At 43.9% G+C, this 16,822-nt stretch overlaps 1 protein-coding gene across 2 annotated transcripts in view; it reads left to right on the top strand.

The window, feature by feature from the left end:
* Positions 1-16,822, top strand: part of GDI1 (GDP dissociation inhibitor 1) — a 71,804-nt gene that overhangs the window by 30,499 nt on the left and 24,483 nt on the right. For both annotated transcript variants that reach the window (XM_033922794.1, XM_033922783.1), the window contains one exon: positions 6,333-6,432. In XM_033922794.1, coding sequence (XP_033778685.1) covers positions 6,333-6,432 — 100 coding nt within the window. The remainder of the gene's footprint in view (positions 1-6,332; positions 6,433-16,822) is intronic.

Below are 16,822 nucleotides of genomic sequence, written 5' to 3' on the forward strand. Positions count from 1 at the left end.
AAATCTGAAATACTAGGTTGGAGGATGTGCAGCTTTGCTTGCTTTAAAAGCTGGCAACCCTGAGCCTGTGATCAGTCATCGTGCCACAGCTCTGCCCTTACCCCCTGGGACTGAATATGCTTCTTTTACAGTGTCTCTAGACTGCCAAGCCCATATACTAACATGAACATTGAAGTGGGAACTTTCTGTACGAAATGCACAGTACTTAACTATCTGAGCCACAAGGCTGCCTTGTCTGTATGTTCTCAATTCTAACTAGTTAGTCTGTATTTAATAAGAGTGTTATATCGGTCACATAAAGAGAGAAGGGTTTCTGCTAATGTGTAGCTTCTTTGTGAGATATATAGCTGTCTAATTGGTTTTGTTCCAGCAGGAAGGGTGTACTGGTGTTCTAGGGCAAAGTTTCTCAACTTCTTCAAGCCAAGTACCCCCTAAGTCTAACAATTGTTAACTGAGTACTCACCGTCCAAGCTCTGCCCCTGACCCCATTAAATAAGGTTTGCTTTGCTGCTGTTGATTTTGAGGTGGGTTTTTTTTTTTAAACTTTTATAAGAACATTTCAAACAGTAGCATAACAGTTCTAAAACAAAGCACAGAAACAAGCCTGACAGGGACCCTTAAATAGGTCCACCCGCTAGTATTTCCCCCCAGCTATCCCTGTAAAGGGGGGGGGGAAACCCTCCCCCTAACCCAAAAAAGGGGAAACCAAAAAATTCAAGTACCACCTGAATGAGTAAATATAAGTAGGCTGCTTTATAAGGTACAGCAATACCAAATGGGGCATTACAAAAAGAAAAACATTTGTGTTACAAATCCTCACTCAAAAAAGGTCTCGAGCCCTTTTCCCACTTAGACAAGGTCTTATTCCGTTCAGCAGGCAAGCGCTGTTGAAATAGTTTTTAAAGGGTAGAAGGCTATAGTACAGTGTTTCAGGTCAGGCTGATTTTTGGGTTGAAGAAATTCGATCATGTAACTCCTTCCTACCGACTCCTGCATTGGTTGCCGATGGAGGCATGTGTGAAGTTTAAGTTTGGATGTTTTTGCTTTAAAGTACTATGGGCTAGATTCACTAAGCAAACCGGGCTTTAGGCTCCTCCCTGTGCATCACATAATGCACCGGGGCGGGGCCTAAGGCCCACATTCGCAGTGAGTCATCAGGGAAGCAGGAGGAGGCAAAGGAGCAGGAGGACTTTGCGGTTCCTCCTGCTCCGGAAGACGTCGCTGGAAGCCTAAGGAGCAGGAGGGACTGACCACTTCTCCTGTTTCCAACTGTTAGGTACAGAGGGGGTGTTGGATCAGGATGGGTCAGGCCAGGCCCGACCAGTGGTGGGCCGGACAGGTCGGGGTAGTGCAGTATGCCGGTCGGGGGTGCTGTGGTGTGGCAGGCCGGGGGGGGGGGGAGGTGAGTCGCGTGCTGGTCAGGGTGTGAGCCAGTTAGTGGCGGGAAGGAGTTGGTATCCCTCCTGCCATATTCGCACGGGCAGGGAGGGCAGTGTCGGGTGGTGGCATGAGGGAGTGGGCATCCCTCCTGCTATTTGTGGGTCGCGGGGGGATCGTTTGTGGGTGAGGCGGGGGGGTGTCGGGCAGGAACAGAGTGTGTTGGCCTGGTGCCCGATCTCTCTTCCCTGCTCGCTGGACTCTCCTGCTCTCTGCCGCCGTTCCTCGCAGTGCAGGCCTGCTTTAAAACTACGGGCTCGCACTGCAGGGAACGGTGGCAGAGAGCAGGAGAGTGCGGGAGCAGGCAAGAGAGATCTGGGCTGAGCCCTGACAGCAGTGACAGGAGGCTGCTTCTCTTGTCACTACTGCTGTCAGTGTGTGCACATGAGCGAGGATCGCTCTGGCTGTGGGTAGGGGGCGTGCTAACGATCGTTCCTATTTGCATGCAGGCCTTTACTGAATCAGTCGGCCGGCTGGTATGCAAACGGAAACGGATCATGCACAGTTTGGAGGTTTAGTGAATCGTGGCCTATGTGGTTTAGCTCCTAAATATATAACTGACCCTCTTTCTCAACCAATAGACATAAGAGAAGCTCACACTTGAATTTTGTTTCTCCACCGGTTAGAGGATGTAAATTTAAAAGACATCATCAACATATTCTCTCATATCAGGCAGCATTATGGGGTAAAGATCTGGAACAATTACTTATGCTTACTAATACTTATGGGGAATTTAGGAGACACTAAAAACATCTGTTCCTGAAGTACTTAGGTAGCTGATTTGTACAATCTTTCCCACAATAACTGATCTTTAGAGCTGTTAGTCACTAGTTTTTAACTTTGTAAATTCTACTCAATTTGTAGCATTTTTAATCATTGTAAACCGCATAGAACTTCACGGTCCTGCGGTTTATAAACTGTTGTTATTATTATTATTAATTTGTGAAGTAGGGAAAATGATGCTTAGGCACTTAGCTATAATGTTAAGCTTACAGATTCACTTTCAGCTGAGGTTTTGACACCTGATGGCTTCTTAGTAGAACTGAAAAATAAACTTGTTCAGTTGATGGCACATATTTACATTACATTACATTATATTATTGACTTCTATTCCGCCCCTACCTTGCAGTTCTGGGCGGATTACAAAAGAGACATCTGGACATTTCCAGGAGAATTACAAGAAGATTGGTGATTTACAATTTAGGGAATGGGATACAGCAAGGAAGATTGGGCTGTTTCCAGGGGAAATTACAAAGAATCATCTGGGCATTTCCAGGAGAGTTACAAGAAGATTGGTGAAATTACAATATAGGCAAGGGGAATGGGTTACAGCAAGGAATATTGGGCTGTTCCAGTAGATTTACAATGTGTGGTGATGTACAGATAGGGGATGTTGCAGTTCCTGTATATATACAATTGGGGAATCAGCAGTTGTCGTGCTTGAGGCTTTGGTGAGTAAGGGTAACTGATGAGGGGGAGGGGTTGGGGGAGTTACCTGGAGGGAAATCCAGGGTTGGATTTATGACATCTGTATAAATTTTTTGAATAGTTGGGTTTTGATTTCTTTGCGAAAAGATTTGAAGTCGCTTGTTGTTATCAGCAGGTTGGAGATGGTATGGTCCAGTTTCGCTGCTTGCGTCGCTAGTAGACTGTCAAACATCTTCTTGCGCTGGGTGTCTTTGAGTGGGGGGTAGGTAAATGGAGTCTTGGTTCTTCTTTGTCTAGTGGTAAGGTTTTGGTTCAGGCAGTTGTTTAGGTAATTGGGGGCTGTGCCATTTATTGCTTTGAATAATGTATAATTTGAATTGAATTCGCGCTTGTATTGGTAACCAGTGTGAGTCTAGGTAGGCCGCAGTGACGTGGTCAAATTTTCTTAGCGAGTCGATCAATCTGAGTGCAGTGTTTTGGATTGTCTGTAGTTGTTTTATCATTGTTGCAGGGCATAGCATGACATCTGATAAAGGATATGATAGAGGTCTTCAAAATCCTGAGAGATGCACAGTGGGTAAAAGCTATTCTTTTCTAAAAGAACTCAGACTATTGGTCATTCAAAGAAGGTGCATGGTAATACTTGTAAAACAATTAGGAGGAAGAAATATATTTTCACTCAACAAATAGTTGAGTTTTGGAACTCGTTAACAGGGGCTGTGGTAACTGTAGTTAGAATAGCTGGGTCTTAAAAAGGTTCGGACAAGTTACTGGAGGAAATGTCCATGGTCTGCTATTGAGACAGATATGGAGGAAGCCACTACATGCCCTGGGATCGGTAGCCAGATACTTGTGGCCTGCATTTGCACTGTGGAAGCTGGATACTAGGCTAGATGGACCATTGGTCAGACCCAGAACTCCTTTCCTGGTGTCCTGAGGACCTGTTCTGACCGTTTACACTTTAGAAAGATATTGAAGACACAACTGTTTGTGGAGGCTTTTTTTTTTTTAACTATTTGGTAGACATATTTAATAAGATTTCTAAGCTGTGATTTTTGCTAATGTGGGGATGGCTAATGTGCAAATTCATTGAGCTCTCGCCATTATTTTAGGAGGATGAAATTACCTTGTAATTGCAATGTAATGCAATTCGAATGCATTTTGTAAATGTACTGTTCATGAATTACTGTGAATGTTTTTTTCAATTGTTAACCGCTTAGTTTTAGGTGGTCTAGAAATGCTAGAAATAAATATTCTTATGTTCTTAATGTCGGTACCTGAATCTTTATGTTTAAAAATATTTTATTGATGACGTTGTATACCTATGACTTGTATCCCTGACACATCATCAACAATACAGCAGTAGTTCTCTCCATTGTACTTGTATCGCCTCTACCCCACCATTACAGTCATCAAGTTGACATGCCATAGCCTAAACATCATCCACAAATGTTATGCAGTCCCCTTAGACGTAAACACTACCTTCCCAACAATTCTCAAGATATGCAACAGTCATGCCGTCATTTGTATAATATAAAAATGTACCCCCACCCCACCCCATGCTTCTTACTAAATGAGTTGTGAATGTTTGAAAGGGGGAGCCGACTGGTAGGTTAGAGGATGACCAAAGTCTTTGGTCATCCTCTAACCTACCAGTCGGTTCCCCCTTTCAAACATTCACAACTCATTTAGTAAGAAGCATGACCTCTCTGGTGTTCTGTCTGCAAATACAGATCCTACACCTTCCTGAAGTTTGACTTGCCCTTACAGGAGCTCTTCACTTCCCAACAAGCCAGGCTATGAAGTTCGGCATGCCAGTGCCAAAAGGGAGGGTCGCAGGAGGTCTAATTTTGTAATATGTCTTTGTGTGCCACCAGACACATCTAGTCTCCTTAGTCATGTGTCCATAGGCAGATCCAACACCATTTGCTCTACTGTACCCTGAAAGTCAATCCCAAGCACACTTCTCATAAATTGCAATACGAGGTTTGTTGAAAAGGTTCCAGGACTGATTTTATAAAAATTTATTAAACAATCTTATAACCTGTTCCATTGGGTCCTCTTCAAAGTACTCCCCTTCCCTACGGATACACTTTTGCCAATGTCGTTTCCACTTCTGGAAACAGTCCTTAAATGCATCTTCAAGAATTGCCAAAAGTTGCTATGTCAGATTTTGCTTTAAGTCTTCACTGGTGTCAAATCGCTTTCCTTTCAGCGTGGATTTAAGTTTAGGAAACAAGAAGTCAGCAGGAGCCAAGGTGGCTGAGGAAGAGCTGTCATTGCGTTCTTGTGCAAAATTCACAAATTTTGACGCATTCAAAACACCTTCCATGACTCATGACGTGTTCCTCATAAGCCACTTTCATCATTTCATAAGTTTCTGCAGCAGCCTTACCCAATTTGAAACAGAACTTCATGCTGTAGTGCTGCTCATTGAGGTCGCATATAATGAAAAATAGCCAATCAGGAAAACGCACTTTCACAAAAACTGCTGTAGCTCTGAGACAAAAACAGATATCATCAAACAGAAAAAATGAGGTTACTTATAAGGTTTCAAACTACTCAACACCGCCTAGCGCATCTCAAAAGAACTTTCCGTTGGCTTGCAATTCACACTGTCCTGGAACTTTTTTGAACAGATCTCGTATTTCTTTCCAATAAGTTTGAATTTTGTTACATAACCGAAACATATGCCCAAATGTTCCCTCCGCCTGCCCACATTTTGTGGTCTTTTTATTAAGGTGCACTAACCGATTTAGCGCGCGCTAAATGTTAAGGCATCCATTATATCCTATGGGCATATTAGCATTTAACGCATGCTAAATCAGTTAGCGTACCTTAAAAGGACCCCTTAATGCATATTACACTTGGGGAAAGGGAAAAGGATTTGGATTTGTATACCGCCTTTTTGTAGTTATAAAATCACACTCGGAGTGGTACATCAAGCATTTTCCCTATCTTTCCCGGTGTGCTCACAATAATAAAACTGTTTTTGTGTTAAATATGCCCATACTGTACACTGTAATAACACTGTAATAACATTCTTGTAATGGAGCACTACATGTCAAAGCTGGAATTCCATTAATACTGACTCTCACATCCCACAACCCCAGTGAAATTCATAATTCCCTTTCCCATCCCCTACTGTAATGTCCCATCTCTTTACCAGGTACTATCTGAGCAAATGCTTTATAAATATTTGAGACTGGGACTTCCTCCTCTGTGTCAGGCCCCCCAAAAGGTATGCAGTCATGCTTGTGTGTCTGAATTTTTAATATAGGGCTCCTTTTACTAAGCTGGGCTAGCGGTTTTAGCGCACGTTAGTTTTTACGCGTAGCACTGGGGGGACAGCGCGTGCTAAAAACGCTAGCGCACCTTAGTAAAAAGAGCCCATTGTGTCTTCCTCGTTCCCCTTTCACATACATACATGCACGTTGGTTCATTTCCCTCTGCCTTCTCCCCTGCAGCTTTATAAACGCTTTGAGATCTCTGAAGGACCCCCTGAGTGCATGGGGCGGGGACGAGATTGGAACGTGGACCTCATCCCAAAGTTTCTGATGGCAAATGGTAAGTGGAATGAAAATGGGGTGCGCTGTTTGGACTTTGGTTCTTGCCTGGTTTGCTGGTTTCTTAGTGGGGGTGAATGTAGTCCCAGAGGTCCTACACAAAAGCAGTTTATAGGCACTTTAAATAAGAAGAAAATAGCAAAAAAACACCCAACCAACCCCAAAACCCCAAAAGAGGGAACCAAGTGAAAATTATTGGGGGGGATGGTGAGGAAGGGGAGGGAGGGAGGGTCGCATTTCATACTATCAGATCCTACTTCAATGCCGCTGCTTTTACAATTTTAGTTCAGACACTACAGTAGTTCCTCCTACACTTACTTGCTCCACTTCATCACTTCATCATGCTTCTATTCCTTTCTCTCCTCTCTTCTACCTTCCAAAATATTTAGATCAATGCTGTCTTGTTAAAATGTTTATTTTATTTTTATTTTTCCTCTAACTCTACTTTTCACTTCTCTATTACCCTCCAGGTACTTTAGTTAGATTGTGAGCCTTCGGGACAGTAAGGGAATTTTTCAAGTACCTTTCTTATTTCTAATCTTAATGTATATTTTCTGTAAACCGCTTAGAACCTAACAGATGTAGCGGTATATAAGAAATAAATTACATTACATTACATTACTACTTCTGAGTATACTGGACTATTGTAATATTGTATATTTGACAAGTACTAAGAAAAATTTGGCTAGATTGACTCTGGTTTAGAATACAACAGTAAGAATGATTTATGATCTGAGGAAGTATGACCACGTAACCCCCTATTACTGTGAGCTGCATTGGCTTCCGGTAGAGGCCCAGGTGATCTTTAAGTTGGGATGCTTATACTGTAAAGTTGCTTTTGGTGTTGCCCCATTATATTTTGCCAACAGATTTGTTATTGTGGCGCATGAGAATAGTAGAAAATCTCATGCCCTATTTACATTCCCTTCAGCCAAGGATTGTAAAAGTAAGAAACATCATGGGCATTGTCTTTCCTACCAAGCAGCTTACTATGACAAAGATTTCCATCCATTATTGATTAGATCCACATTTTATGAACATTTCAGAAAACTCTTGAAGATTTTTCTTTTTTCCAAATTCTTGATCAATTAGATTTCTGTATATCATATTATTCCTGTATTTTCTCATAGCATAATCTTTTGTTAACCGCACTGAACTATGGGGTCTAGAAATTTGCTATTATGTTATTAAATTCAAAAAGGCAAAAAGAGTATATGAGGGTATTCCAAGTGAAACCACTCTTTTTAGGAGGTCTACCCAAACAAGTATTTACAAAATGAAGACAGACTTCAAAGTTTTGAGCTGTAATTGAGAGTCCTTGGACCTGAAGTTCTCCTCAGAGTTCTCTGGATCTGCCTTTAGTAATGGTCTCTAGGTGAGCACCTCTCTCTCTCCGATATCCGGGGGACAGGTTTAGAACAAACGCAAGGAAATTCTTTTTCACACAGAGGGTGGTGGACACATGGAACACCCTTCCGGAAGCCGTGATAGGAAATAGCACAGTACAGGGTTTCAAGGAAGACCTGGATAGGTTCCTGGAGGACAAAGGGATTGAGGGGTACAGATAAGAGCAGTGGAAGGTTTAGAGATAAGTGTAGAGGTAGGCATAAAATTAGTCAGGGACTGCTGCTCAGGCAATATGCCTGATGGGCCGCCGCGTGAGCGGACCGCTGGGCAGGATGGACCTCTGGTCTGCCCCGGCGGAGGCGACTACTTATGTACTTATGTACTTATCCTTGAAGAACTGGATCTCACTTTCAGGTACCGCCAGCATAGTTGTGCTCTGGACAACAAAACATCAAACTCTTTTTCTCAGTCCTTCTGATTCAGGGGTTCTCAACCCGCTCTCGGGTTTTCAAGAAACCACAATGAACATTCATGAGATAAGGTTGTAAACATTGGAGGCAGTACATGCAAATTTATCTCATGCATATTCATTAATACTGATTCATTGCACTTTATTTATTCATTCATTCATTCAATTTTCTATACCGTTCTCCCAAGGGAGCTCAGAACGGTTTACATGAATTTATACAGGTACTCGAGCATTTTTCCCTGTCTGTCCCAGCAGGTTCACAATCTATCTAATGTACCTGGGACAATGGAGGGGATTAAGTGACTTGCCCAGGGTCACAAGAAGAAGTATGGGTTTGAACCCACAACCTCAGGGTGGTAAGGCTGTAGCTTTAACTACTGTGCCACACACCCCTCCTGCGGGATTGTGCAACTTTTTGTGGATTTTTTTCCCCTTTTATTGTAAGCCATTTTGAGCCTTGTGTTAACCACAGTTTATATATATCTCATTTTTTATTATTATCATTAATACAGTATAATCTCATTATAACAGACTTCAAGGGACCTGGAAAAACAGTTCGTTATATCCAGAGTCCGTTATATCCAGAGTTGCATTTTTTAAAAACTTTATTTAGGTCAACTTGAAACAATGTTCAATCAATGAACAACAGTCACTGCACAAGCATATCAGCAACATCAATAACAAAACTCAACAAAACATTGGTATGGCACGAATTGATTGCAAAACCAGAGCACTAAAAGATGTTCTAAAGCAGGGATCTCAAAGTCCCTCCTTGAGGGCCGCAATCCAGTTGGGTTTTCAGGATTTCCCCAATGAATATGCATTGAAAGCAGTGCATGCACATAGATCTCATGCATATTCATTGAGGAAATCCTGAAAACCCAACTGGATTGCGGCCCTCAAGGAGGGTCTTTGAGACCCCTGTTCTAAAGCATTATGTTGTACTATACTGGAAAGAAAAATACTCTTGTCATTTTCTTCTGGGCTGCATTTTAATACTATATCAACGGCATACTATGTGCCTTGTAGGCAGAGCCTGCATGTCTGTTATAGCCTAACAAAACTATAGCTAAAAGCGGCTCTGGGGACCCAATTGGTTGTCAATTATATCTGAAAGTTCGCTATATGCGAGTCCGCTATATGCGATGATTTTCTGTATGTTTATAAAGGCGCACGGCCGAGACTAGCGGGCCTTGTCCGCTATAGGCAAGGTTCCGTTATAAGTGAGTCCGTTATAACGAGATTATACTGTAATGTGGATATCCTGAAAACCTGAGTGCCTGGGTGTGTCCCGAGGTCTGGATTCAGAGCTGCTCTTCTAATTAGTGATGGTTAAAGCTCCTCTTGGGAGATGTAACCAAGGGGATTTACATGTGCTCCTCCCCAGGAATGCAAGTAAGAAAACTAGATATCAAACTGTTTAAAGAATACTCCTGGATAAGAGGTGAAGGATGCACCTGGGAGACAGATCCCTTGTCACCACAGTGCTGAGTCCTCTTGGGTATAGAGTAGACACACATGAGCAGCAGGTCCCTCTTATAACCCTGAGCTGGTTCTCTTTTCCTCTTTCCCTGACAGACGGATGGTTACCTCTTCTCTTCCTACCGCTAACTTCTCTGCTTCTGAATTCTTTCTTCATAGGTTCCCATTTTTCTGTCCTCATCTTGTTTTGATTTGGTTGAGGGGTTTGGATTGTGAATGCAGTTCCTGGAATACCTGGGTGTATTGTTCAAGACGGTAGCGGGCCGCGTCTATCTTCCAGGGCATGCAGACAAGTTGTGTTCTCAGTTTTCTTGTCTCCTGGACAGGAAGGCTCCATCAGTGTGGGACTGTCTTCAAGTATTGGGGTCCATAGTAGCCACAATAGATGTGGTTCCTTGGTTGAGGGTGCCCTTTCCAGACGCTTTGCTCTTGCTCTGGACTCCTCAGATGGACACATTACAAACAAGTCTGGAGACTAGAGGCCAGTGCCAGCATGGATTGGTGGCTCCTTCCATAGTCTCTTTGTGGGGCATGTTGCTGCGGATTGCTTCTGGGTGGTTGTGACAACCAGATGCCACTCTCCTGGGCTGGAGGGCCCATTGCAACCGTCATCCCATTCAAGGGCATCGGATGCCCTCCCAAAGAAATGGTCGATCATCTGGTTGGAACTGAGGGCCATTTGGCTCTGGTAAAATTTCAGAGGACTCTGGAGGGCCAAGCGGTCAGTCTTCTTCGATAGTATGACTGCGGTGGCATATGTCAGTCACCAGGGAGGAACCAAGAGTGCGTGACTAACTCTGGAAGCACGCCTGCTCTTTCACTGGGTGGAGTGTCATCTCCAGGTGCACTTGGTAGCGCATGTGGCGGGAGTCGATAGTGTTCAAGCAGACTTCCTCAGCAGGCAAACCTTGGATCCGGCCAAGTGGGTACTCTCCTCAGCAGTGTACCAAGCCTCACTTTGACCTAATAGCTACAGTGAAGAATTTGAAAGCAGCCTGATTCTTCAGTTGAAGATCCGAGCCTGGAAGCGAGGACCTAGATGCTCTAGTACAGTCATGGCTGCAGGGAGTTCGGCTGTATATTTTTGCTCCCTGGCCATGATAGATTGGGTCCTTTGCTGGATTTCGACTCATCAGTGAAGGGTCGTTCTGGTGGCTCCAGATTGGCCTTTTCGGTTGTGGGCTCTTCCAGACTTTCTCCCTCAGGGTTCAGTGTGCATGGAGGATCCCAATCATTTTGCTCTTACGACATGGCTATTGAGTGTGAAGCATTAAGAGTGCAAAGGATATTCTGATGTTGTCATTTCTACTCTTCTAAAATCTAAGAAGTTGACTGTTGTGTCTGCCTATGCTAAGGCGTGGAAGACTTTCCAACATTGGTGCAACCAGAAAAGTGTAGAGCCATATTCTCTGTTTTCAGCGGTACTCGCCTTTTTCCAAGTGGGCCTTGATAATGGCCTCACCGTGGCTTCCCTTCCGGTCCAAATCGCTGGGCTCTCTTGTTTCAGAGCCTGGGACCATAGCCCTTTGCTTGCATCTGAGAAAGAATGGACTGTGAAAGAATGTTCACAAAATGGAGGCAAAGAAGGCATACAAAATGGTGCAGACTGAAGCTTAAGTCTCCAAAAGGCTGTGCATTTCTCAAGAAACTTCCCATTTACAAAGAAATGACTGGACATAGGGGTCATTCCATGTCAAGTGGACCAGGAGCCCACTCTCGACCCCCTTGAAATCCAACCAAATTTTACAGGGGTATTGTCTAGGGTCTCAAATGAAACTCTGCAAAATTTTTTGGATCTATCTCAATTTGGTCAGGAGCTATGAAGCAATCGATCTACTCCCATGCCTCGTGTGATCTAAACGCCAACTTTGCTTAAGCACTGTGGCAGAAGGAAACTACCTAGGAGTCTGAAATTTTGCAGTTTGGAATAACACCTTGGGACAGGTTTCTGTGCCAAGTTTGAAAACTTTTGCGAACGTGCTTCCATTTCTACAGGTCAGCAAAATAGGCAAAAAAATTCACGAACGGAAATTTTTGGCAAAGTTTGGCTCCATACTGCTGCTGGTAGGTAAGTCAGCTAAGGGTACAACTTTACCAGCAGACGTGTACCATGAGGTACTTCCAAGATTTGTAATATGAGCCTTTACAGTGAAGTGAAGCTGAAGATATGACCATTCAAAAAAATAAGGCTTTAAGCATTTATGCAAATTTTCATTGTTTTTCAGTTTCAGATATCTCTAATGTGTAGTTTTTTTTTAATTTTTTTATATCATTTTAAAGAGCATGTTTTTTTGCTACAGAAGCTATCCTGTTTCATCTTGGACCCGACCTTTCTTTGGTGAGAATTAAAGCTTCAAAGATAAGCATTAGTTGTTTATGCGCATGAATGTTTAATATTGAAAAGAGGCATGTTTAACACAAACCATGTTGTATGCAAATGAACAAAGTACAGTGGAACCTTGGTTTACGAGCATAATTCGTTCCAGAAGCATGCTCGTAAACTAAATTGCTCGTATATCAAAGCAAGTTTCCCCATAGGAAGTAAGGGAAACTGCTTTGATTGGTTCCACCTCCTCCCCCCCCACAAGGCTACCAGCGCTGCTCCATTCTCCCCCCCCCTTGAGGAATCCGACGCTGTTCCAAACCCCTCCCCGCGATCCAGCTTCGCCCCCCTGCGAACCAGCATCCACCCCCTCCACCGCGATCCTACTTTCCCCCCTCCTGAGCAGTCAATGACACCCTTTACCCGACTTGGCACCAGTGCCGGTGCCCGAAGATCCTCCCTCTTCTGGCGCGGCTGGGCGGTGCGTCGGAGATCCTCCTTCTTCTGGGCTGGGCTGGGCTGGACTGGCTTTGAGCATTTGCGCATGCTCAAAGTCTTCTGATCTCGCTCTCAATCTCGGAGAGAGCGAGACCAGAAGGCTTTGAGCATGCGCAAATGCTCAAAGCCAATCCAGCCCAGCCCAGCCCAGCCCAGAAGAAGGAGGATCTCCGACGCACTGCCCAGCCGTGCCAGAAGAGGGAGGATCTTCGGACACCGGCACTGGTGCCAAGTCGGGTAAAGGGGGTCATTGACTGCTCGGGGGGGGGGAAGTAGGATCGCGGTGGAGGGGGGCAACGCGAGCGGGGGGGGGGATGCCGGATCGCTGGCGGGGGGGCACTCGTACTGCGAGGCAAGCTCGGTTTACGAGGCACCAAGTTTACGAATGTTTTGCTCGTCTTGCAAAACACTCGCAAACTGGTGCACTCGTAAACCGAGGTACCACTGTATATGAAGTTTCACAGTTAAGTTCAGATTGTTACTGTTTTATGATCCCCTTCCCTGTATTCATGCATTTTCATATACCCACTGCCACTGGTCATGAAGATCATGACAAGTGTATTATTCACTGAGACCACATATTATGCTGTTCAGGGATCCAGCATATGGCTCTGCGGGGAGGCCAGTGAAATGGCCGTGCAGGACCTTGTGGATGCAAAAAAATTAACCAGAATGTCGCATTCTTCCTTTGAAATTTCACATACATGACCAATCCACCAAGAATTGTCATATATGCAAGCTAAGTATTATCCAGGTTGAAAGCTGGATTATTGAAAGGTAGGACCATGTTCATGATCAGTATCAGACTCTAAGACATTGACAATCAATGAGCTGGTGTCACTTGAAATTTTGCTAATGCAGAGTCTAGCAGTGTCTATGGGCTTAAATTGGTGATTTTCTCTTGTTTCAGCCACTGTGTGGCCCATACTAAACCTTTGCTCCTGAGCAGGTCTTATTGCTTCAAAATCTTCCTTAGAAATGAAGAAAAATTTGATTCCCGAGACAGAATTCAAATAGATCCCTTGGTGTCAAAATTTGTTTATTGAGAGGGTGTTGTAAGCTGGCATGGGCAGCTAAACGCTTGGCTGTTTTCCCAATCCCATCACATGGAGATTTGCCATGGCTGGTGCCAAAGAAGTTCCACTCAGCAGTAATTTGAAAGTCAGTATCATGGCTGCAGAGGTTAATGATATTCTTGAAGTTTTTATATTGCACAGCAAATGGGATGCCCATGTGGGATCCCTTAGAGGGTTAAGCCAAGGTTAACCTGTCACCAGGAGTGGGATCCCTAGGATAGTAGACTTGGGGGTGGGTCAGTAGAGTGGGCAGACCTGATGGGCTATGGCCCTTATCTGCCATCTTCTATGTTTCTATGTTAATCATCACTAAAGTAGTGAATATGGCTTAAGACAGGCAAGACTTCCTTCAGATGCAGAATAAACTTCCTCAAAAATGCATGAACAGCAATAGTATCATGATGCAAGTAGTCACTGATCATTCATATGCATAGGCTTTGGATATCAGGATTGCAGAAGTAGACCACGAAGGGGTGTAATGTTGCTTGGCTATTTTCCCAGTGAAATTCCTGTTCTGCATCCTGAATGATGAAGGACTAATTTTCAGCTAAGTCCATCAAAACAATAGCATGCCTCTCCTTTATATTTGCTTTCAGTTCCTTCAGATAAGCACTTTCGTACTTGGAAATAAAATGGTGGCTGGCCAAATTAGAAATTTTTCTAATTAATTTGGAAGTGAAGTCCTCTATGGATAACTATCGAGTTTCCAGTATATCCCGATCATTGTGAATCCACTGCTTAAATTCAAGTGATATCATCTAGATCATGTTCACCAAAGAACTCAGTAAAATATTCCTCCAGAGGGATCTGCCCAGGACATATTTCACACCCTGCAAAATGCAGTTTTTTGAGTTAATATCACAGACAGTTTTATTCAGAAGCACCTTGTAGTCATCTGGAACTGCAGTTGCTGAAAGCATAAGTTTCACATTCTGGTGGATTGTGCAGACAGACTGAATGAGTCCCTGATAAACTGACTGTGACACACCACTTTGGTCGAAGTTCACAAAACTTTGAGAACCCAATTTCAGGCCTATGCTGACTGTGATAGGCGTTGTACAGTTCCTTCAGATTGCATAATAGCAATCTTCTCTGCTTTTGTACTTTTTCACCACTGATCTGAACAGAGACATAATCTTTTTTTGCCTGGGCATATTCTAGAGATTTCATCGTCTTCTTAAAATATCTTTTGATGATTCTGAGTTTCCAAAGGATCATAAAACATCGTTTTATCTTAAGGTAAGTATGATCTTCAAATGTTAACTGTCTATCTAATATAACCCCTAAGATCCTAATAGAAGGAACAATTTCAAAAGTTTGATCATTGATTAAAACCTGTTTATCTGAAATGATATCATTTGGGCTGGCAAGAAAAAAATTTTGTTTTATCTGAGTTAAGTTTAAGCTTAAATCTAAACATCCAAAGTTGCACCTTTGTCAAAATTTCAGCAATCTGGACTTTTATGTGCTCTGAAAAAGATGATATAGGCAATAACACAATAATGTCATCTGCATAGATATAGAATTTGACTTTCAGTTGTTGCAAGAGGTTAGCTAAAGAGATCAAATATATATTAAAAAGAGTAGGGGGATCCCTGAGGCACACCAGATGGATTACTCCAGGTAAATGAGTATGTCCCAGTAGAATAAACTTGATATGATATAAAATTCATACCATATAAAAATCTTGATATGATATATAAGAACATAAGAACATAAGCAGTGCCTCCGCCGGGTCAGACCATAGGTCCATCTTGCCCAGCAGTCCGCTCCCGCGGCGGCCCAGACAGGTCACGACCTGTCCAAATCACCAGAAGGGGCCCCCATGCCACCTTGGTTTCCTATTGAGTCCTATCTTCCCATCAAAGTCCTAGCCCTCCGGTCTTGCACATGCACGACCTGGTCGGGTTTCTATACTTATTTTCTGGTTAGCTTTTTCAGTATCCCACGATCCCTTTATCCCTCAGGAATCCGTCCAGTCTCTGTTTGAATCCTTGTACTCTGCCCAATCACGTCCTCCGGTAGCGCATTCCAAGTGTCCACGACCCTTTGGGTGAAAAAAAACTTCCTTGCATTTGTTTTGAACCTATCTCCCTTCAGTTTCTCCGAATGCCCCCTCGTACCTGTTGTCCCCTTCAGCCTGAAGAATCTGTCCCTATCCACCCTCTCTATGCCCCTCATGATCTTGAAGGTCTCTATCATATCACCCCTGAGCCTCCTTTTTTCCAGAGAGAAGAGCCCCAGCCTATCCAACCTCTCGGCATATGGGCAGTGTTCCAGCCCTCTTACCAGTTTCGTTGCTCTCCTTTGGACTCTCTCGAGTACCGCCATGTCCTTCTTGAGGTACGGCGACCAATATTGAACGCAATATTCCAGATGCGGACGCACCATCGCTCGATACAGTGGCAAGATGACTTCCCTCGTCCTGGTTGATTATGCCCCTTTTTATGATGCCCAGCATCCTGTTGGCTTTTTTTGAGGCCGCTGCGCACTGTGCAGATGGCTTCAGTGATGCATCCACCAGCACTCCCAAGTCTCTCTCAAGACTGCTTTCTCCCAACAATGCCCCCCCCAATTTGTAGTTGAACAACGGGTTTTTTTTCCCTATATGCATGACCTTGCATTTTTCCACGTTAAAGCGCATTTGCCATTTGTTCGCCCAGTCTTCTAGCTTGTCTAGGTCCCTTTGCAGGTCCTCACACTCCTCCCTGGAGCTAACTCTGCCGCACAGTTTGGTATCGTCTGCAAATTTTATAACCTCGCACTTTGCCTCCTTTTCCAGGTCATTGATAAATATGTTGAAGAGTAACGGCCCCAGCACCGATCCCTGCGGCACACCGCTCGTGACTCCCCGCCAGTCAGAATATTGGCCCTTCACTACGACCCTCTGCAGTCTACCCGACAACCAGTGCTCTATCCATCGGTGCACATCCCCTCCCACCCCGTGGTTCCACAGCTTCCTAAGCAGCCTTTCATGTGGCACCTTGTCGAAAGCCTTTTGAAAATCGAGGTAAATGATGTCGATGGGTTCCCCATTGTCCACCCGACTGCTTATTCCCTCAAAGAAGTACAGAAGGTTCGTTAAGCATGACCTTCCCTTACAGAATCCGTGCTGGCTTGTTCTCAGTAGGCCATTTCTCTCAATGTGCTCGCAAATGCCGTCCTTTATCATAGCTTCCACCATCTTCCCTATAAT

This window comes from Geotrypetes seraphini, chromosome 1 (assembly GCF_902459505.1).
Source record: "Geotrypetes seraphini chromosome 1, aGeoSer1.1, whole genome shotgun sequence".
Taxonomy (NCBI): Eukaryota; Metazoa; Chordata; class Amphibia; order Gymnophiona; family Dermophiidae; genus Geotrypetes; species Geotrypetes seraphini.